We start from the raw sequence: 6,752 nt of genomic DNA on the forward strand, positions 1-6,752 counted from the left end.
GAAGCACAACTCGCACACTGCAGCTATGGGAATCAAGCATATTGGAGAATGGCTTTGATATCCCTGTTTAATGTTTTAAAGTTTTAGAGTTTAAATCTTTGTAAAACATTATTGGTTAATCATTCACAAAAAATGAAAAGAATTCATTTTTCTATTTAATTTGTGGTTTATTAAATGATGAGTCCCTTCAAATTTGACGATATATTCAAGATAGACTGTCAGGACCAGTCCTGTGACTAAGAAATGTCTATCAAGTGAACTTGAATGTCAAAGGTTGAAAATGGTCCCTAGTCGGAGTTTTCTATAAAATTGGACGCATAGAAAACGTTAGACGATTAGAATGCAAGATGACTAGTAGTTCTGTTTCTTGAACTATGTGGACATGGCAATGTCATAATCATTTGCATAGATACTTACTTTGGGAAGACTACACTAGTGGAAAAAACCCCTGTTGTAGCCCCCTTGTTGAGGGGGGCATACATAAGCGCGCCTCAATAGCTACTTAGTCAACGCGGGTCAAATATTTTACTATTCTATTGAGGCGGGCTTTTGTGGTGTTCGCTTCTACAGAAGCTGTTGAAGGGGGCTTTCCTTGCCCGCCTCAATAGAAAGAAGCTGTTGAAGGGGGCTTTTAATTGCCCGCCTCAATAGGGTCTTTCTGTTGAAGGGGGCTTTTAATTGCCCGCCTCAATAGGCTACATTAAATTTAAATCAATTACAACCACCGCCAAACAGATAAGCTAGATCTCTTCACATCTCGTCGTACTTCACATCTCTTCCAACGCATAACTATCCTCACCGCGCGACTCCACCACCACCATAACCACCACCACCACCTTCCTCACCGCACGGCTCCACCACCACCATCTGAAGGAGAGTTTCCCCACCGTCGTCTTTCCTACCTTCGCGCGACTCCATCTGTTTCACACAATCGATTTGTGAAGCTAGGTTAGTTTTTATTTGCAATTATTTGGGTAATAATCCTCTTTTTTCTCGTGCATTTTCCACTTCATTTCATTTTTGTTTGATTTCCCTTGTTCATCGACCTAATTGCCCCTGTTTGTTGTTTGAATTCCTGCTCGACCTAACTCCATCTGTTTTTTGTTTGAATTCCTGCTTGAATTTCATTTTTGTTTGAATTTCTCGTGCTAGGTTAGTTTTCTTGGCGAACTAGGTGCGCTGTGCTCGGTGCCGGCTTTGCTGGCTTGTCCGTGGCGTGGCATTTGCTATTCGTACGCATCTCTCTCTTCTCAACTCTCAACCTTTCTCTTTCAATTATAATTATACCATGCATTTCAGTTTTTAAATTGGGTATTTCAATTATACTTGCATTTCAGTTTTCACAAATTAGGGTATTTCAATTATACTTGCATTTCAGTTTTCATAAACCAGGGTATTCAATTTTAAGATACGATAGTTTGTTTGTTTTGGCAGCACAGCCCCAAAGAATTGAAAGTAAAAGTTGACATTTTTGATGATGTTGGCATTGCTGGCGGCGCTTCTGGTGTTGCTGGAGGCCTCGTTCCCCTAAAGGTTACTGTTTTTTTTATGTGAATAATTCATGTTGTCCATATTTACTATTTTGGATGCTTTTCTCATTAAGTCATCATATATTATATCAGTGAAGCTTCTATGGAGGGGTGAAGAATGCTGGACTGAGTTTTTGAATCTTCTAAATGTTGCAGAAGCTGCTGCCACGGCAGCTTCTAGTCCTCACTTTCCACTCAACACTACTGATTTCATTGTTCGAAGAACGTTAGTCTTTTTTCTTGAATTTATCTCATAAAGCCAATGCTTATAATATAATTCTTAGTGAAATATCTCATGGTGTAAGCTTCACTTCAGGGGCATATTGAGACCAGCTGTTAGTGAAAAGATTTTGGATGTCATGCATCAAGTAATTTATCTTCACCTAATTTGCAGAATGTGGGATGTAAATAAGAATATGTCTCCAAAATGGATAAACTCGGGTTGATTGTTATAAGCAGAATGCTCAAAATTGTCTAGCAAGTTGTCCAATACAGGCCGTTGATGAAGTTGCTGCAAGAGAGCTTATACCAAATTTATCTACGCCTTTGAACAGAGCCTTCTTTATGCCTAAAGCTATGAATGTTAATCCCCACCACTATCTTAAGGTGTGAGGATCATCTCACTAATTGTATTATCATATTATGTGCTGAGCATATGTATGTGGTATATGTATTTGATTGATTTTTTTATGCCAGGCACTTTTTCTTGCAAGTGAACATTTGGCCAAGAGGTTGTTATCAACAGGTTTCCCTGGCAAGGAAATAGCTTTGCACAAGAAAGTTGTCACTTCACTAAGTGAAGTGGGAGGTTATTTCTCATTCTGTCTTTAAACGAGCGATAGAGTGTGCCTTCCATTGAGCTGACTGGCTGCAGTTTGTTCATCCAGATGAATATGATGTTGTGATAGTTTGTCTTGGGGCTAGAGTTGACATGCTAGCTGACCTGTCTGGAATGCTTCCTTTAAGGACATGCAGAGGCATTGTTGCACACCTGCAGTTGAATGATCCCTTGTGGTAAGAATTTAACAAGTTTTAGTTTCAAGCACCATTTAACATTATTATACTGGTTGCTGTGATATGAATGAACGAGGGAAATAATAACTTATGATTTGTGAAGATATGACTGTTAGTGCGGCTGGAGGCCATGATCTATGCAATAGTTACCCTTGATCAAAAGAAGGATAAAAGGCGTTTTCAAAAGAGCTTTTTTTTCTGGTGAAGTTTCTGGATTCTGGAATGTTATAGCAGTTAGTAGCTATAGTAAAAGTAGAGATACTGTCATTAAAATCTCTAAACACTCTTACCTTGATATTAACCAGGCTGATACTGTTAACATCTATTGAAAGGTTGGGATCAGAGGCTATACTGACTACGATTTTGCCGAGAGTGATTTTGTGATGCTCTTTTCTAGGCTTTACTGTTAGCTTATATTGCTAATATGCATGTATGCTCTTGCATTGAGGTGCATTGAGAGCATTTACTTTTTTGGGAGAGGTAAGTTCAGAAATACGGAGTATTACAATAGGTTGGGGAAAGTTCAAATAATTTATACCTGGATTATGCATGAAGACACAAGTGCTTATTGAACATTCATCGTTCATCTCCTCTTTTTTCTTTATATATATATATATATATATATATATATATATATATATATATAGGGGAGGAATCCGGTGAGAACACCTCCTTATGTAAGAACACTTCTTATGGTGAGAACAATTTTACACTCTCTATGTTCTATATTGATTAATATGACATTTCCGCTCCCAACTTTGAACTAAAGAACCTAAGGACTCATTTGATTCTTATTACATGACTAATATACATAGTTTTAACTTTCTAAAACTCATTCGAATCTATTTATGCACATTTAAGGCTCATTAGGTCGTTATAGGTCATGTTTAGAGCTAAAATGACATTTCCGCTCCCAACTTTGAACTAAAGAACCTAAGGACTCATTTGATTCTTATTACATGATTAATATGCATAGTTTTAACTTTCTAAAACTCATTCCAATCTACGTATGCACATTTAAGGCTCATTGGGTCGTTATAGGTCATGTTTAGAGCTAAAATGACATTTCCGCTCCCAACTTTGAACTAAAGAACCTAAGGACTCATTTGATTCTTATTACATGATTAATATGCATAGTTTTAACTTTCTAAAACTCATTCGAATCTATTTTGCACATTTAAGGCTCATTAGGTCGTTATAGGTCATGTTTAGAGCTAAAATGACATTTCCGCTCCCAACTTTGAACTAAAGAACCTAAGGACTCATTTGATTCTTATTACATGACTAATATACATAGTTTTAACTTTCTAAAACTCATTCGAATCTATTTATGCACATTTAAGGCTCATTAGGTCGTTATAGGTCATGTTCAGAGCTAAAATGACATTTCCGCTCCCAACTTTGAACTAAAGAACCTAAGGACTCATTTGATTCTTATTACATGACTAATATGCATAGTTTTAACTTTCTAAAACTCATTCGAATCTATTTATGCACATTTAAGGCTCATTAGGTCGTTATAGGTCATATTTAGAGCTAAAATGACATTTCCGCTCCCAACTTTGAACTAAAGAACCTAAGGACTCATTTGATTCTTATTACATGATTAATATGCATAGTTTTAACTTTCTAAAACTCATTCCAATCTACGTATGCACATTTAAGGCTCATTGGGTCGTTATAGGTCATGTTTAGAGCTAAAATGACATTTCCGCTCCCAACTTTGAACTAAAGAACCTAAGGACTCATTTGATTCTTATTACATGATTAATATGCATAGTTTTAACTTTCTAAAACTCATTCGAATCTATTTATGCACATTTAAGGCTCATTAGGTCGTTATAGGTCATGTTTAGAGCTAAAATGACATTTCCGCTCCCAACTTTGAACTAAAGAACCTAAGGACTCATTTGATTCTTATTACATGACTAATATACATAGTTTTAACTTTCTAAAACTCATTCGAATCTATTTATGCACATTTAAGGCTCATTAGGTCGTTATAGGTCATGTTTAGAGCTAAAATGACATTTCCGCTCCCAACTTTGAACTAAAGAACCTAAGGACTCATTTGATTCTTATTACATGACTAATATACATAGTTTTAACTTTCTAAAACTCATTCGAATCTATTTATGCACATTTAAGGCTCATTAGGTCGTTATAGGTCATGTTTAGAGCTAAAATGACATTTCCGCTCCCAACTTTGAACTAAAGAACCTAAGGACTCATTTGATTCTTATTACATGACTAATATGCATAGTTTTAACTTTCTAAAACTCATTCGAATCTATTTATGCACATTTAAGGCTCATTAGGTCGTTATAGGTCATGTTTAGAGCTAAAATGACATTTCCGCTCCCAACTTTGAACTAAAGAACCTAAGGACTCATTTGATTCTTATTACATGACTAATATACATAGTTTTAACTTTCTAAAACTCATTCGAATCTATTTATGCACATTTAAGGCTCATTAGGTCGTTATAGGTCATGTTTAGAGCTAAAATGACATTTCCGCTCCCAACTTTGAACTAAAGAACCTAAGGACTCATTTGATTCTTATTACATGATTAATATGCATAGTTTTAACTTTCTAAAACTCATTCCAATCTACGTATGCACATTTAAGGCTCATTGGGTCGTTATAGGTCATGTTTAGAGCTAAAATGACATTTCCGCTCCCAACTTTGAACTAAAGAACCTAAGGACTCATTTGATTCTTATTACATGATTAATATGCATAGTTTTAACTTTCTAAAACTCATTCCAATCTACGTATGCACATTTAAGGCTCATTGGGTCATTATATGTCATGTTTAGAGCTAAAATGACATTTCCGCTCCCAACTTTGAACTAAAGAACCTAAGGACTCATTTGATTCTTATTACATGACTAATATACATAGTTTTAACTTTCTAAAACTCATTCGAATCTATTTATGCACATTTAAGGCTCATTAGGTCGTTATAGGTCAACAACGTACTTAATTATCTCTATAGTCTGCAACTATATCTTTTAATTTTATGCTTCAATGGAATGTAAAGACAATATCGTGAGTGTAAACTTTGGTACTCATATATATTTTCCTTCCATGCAACTTGCAGGCTAGGGATCGAGTCGATTGGAAGAAAGTCAACACGACCTTACTTAAGGTTTGTAATGCATGATCTAAAGGGACCTAAGTGGCTGGATTAGAGACATTTGTTAGATTAGCTCTCTAGCCTTTTGTCTTTAGTTGTTAATATTAGTTGTAATTTGTTAGACTAGCTAGGTGTTTAAAAATTATAAACATACGTACTATATATACGCTTTAATTTTCTCTGTTGGGTTAATATAAATGAAGTTAATGTAATGATTTATTTATCAAAGATAAGCAGATTCATACCTTTGCTATTTTGGTGTTGATTGGGTACAGGTTTCAATACTCAATGGAGTATATATCTAGTTGTGGTTATTGCCGCCTATTTTATATTTTAAAAGAATTTGGAAAAAAAAAATTAATGTTGTTGAAGGGGGCTTTTAATGTACGCCTCAACAACATATGAATTTATGGCGTCAATGTACTGGTATTGGCGCAAAAATAAGGACCTGTTGAGGGGGGCATTTAAGAAGTGAGCCTCAACAGAGGAGGCTGTTGAGGCGGGCTTCTTAAATGGCCCCCTCAACAGGTCCTCTTTTTTCGCTTTTCTGTAGAGGTTGTTGAGGCGGGCTTTTGAAAGCCCCCCACAACAGATCACCTGTTGAGGCGAACAAAGCCCGCCTCAACAGATCACTGAGCTGTTGAAGCTACGTCTGTCGCAGCGGGCCTTGTTCGCCTCAATAAACCCAAAATGCCCCCCTCAACAGGTATTTTTTCCACTAGTGCTAGTATCGGACAAGACCTATGAAACTTTACTGTAAGAGATGAAAATCTGTCATAAGTAAATTTCATTAAAATTATTAGACACTAAATCCTCAATACCTGAGTGATTTGAGATTACTTGTTTGAGAACTGGTTGCTTTGACGTTGACCAACCGTCGCACCGTAAAAGGAGGCTATAAAGGCAACGCTCAGGTAATCACCTATCAAACGAAGTCTAATCTCAAGATCGCAAGATTGGGATTGTCCTCCCATAAATCGGGATAAGATGCTTAAAAGTTGTACAAGGCCACTCGGAGAGCTAGAAACTGTGAAATGCATGGCCGTGCTCGGATGAATCATAGGCTA

The 6,752-nt window shown here is 36.3% G+C and overlaps 1 protein-coding gene across 1 annotated transcript; it reads left to right on the forward strand.

The window, feature by feature from the left end:
- Positions 1 to 1,561: 1,561 nt before the first annotated feature.
- On the forward strand, positions 1,562 to 2,927 carry LOC130467579 (uncharacterized). Its single transcript, XM_056836125.1, has 6 exons — positions 1,562 to 1,755; positions 1,846 to 1,897; positions 1,989 to 2,135; positions 2,226 to 2,337; positions 2,417 to 2,543; positions 2,849 to 2,927. The coding sequence occupies exons 1-6, from the start codon at positions 1,562 to 1,564 to the stop codon at positions 2,925 to 2,927; spliced, it is 711 nt and encodes a 236-aa protein (XP_056692103.1).
- Positions 2,928 to 6,752: the final 3,825 nt, after the last annotated feature.

Source organism: Spinacia oleracea, chromosome 2 (genome assembly GCF_020520425.1).
Source record: "Spinacia oleracea cultivar Varoflay chromosome 2, BTI_SOV_V1, whole genome shotgun sequence".
Taxonomy (NCBI): domain Eukaryota; kingdom Viridiplantae; phylum Streptophyta; class Magnoliopsida; order Caryophyllales; family Amaranthaceae; genus Spinacia; species Spinacia oleracea.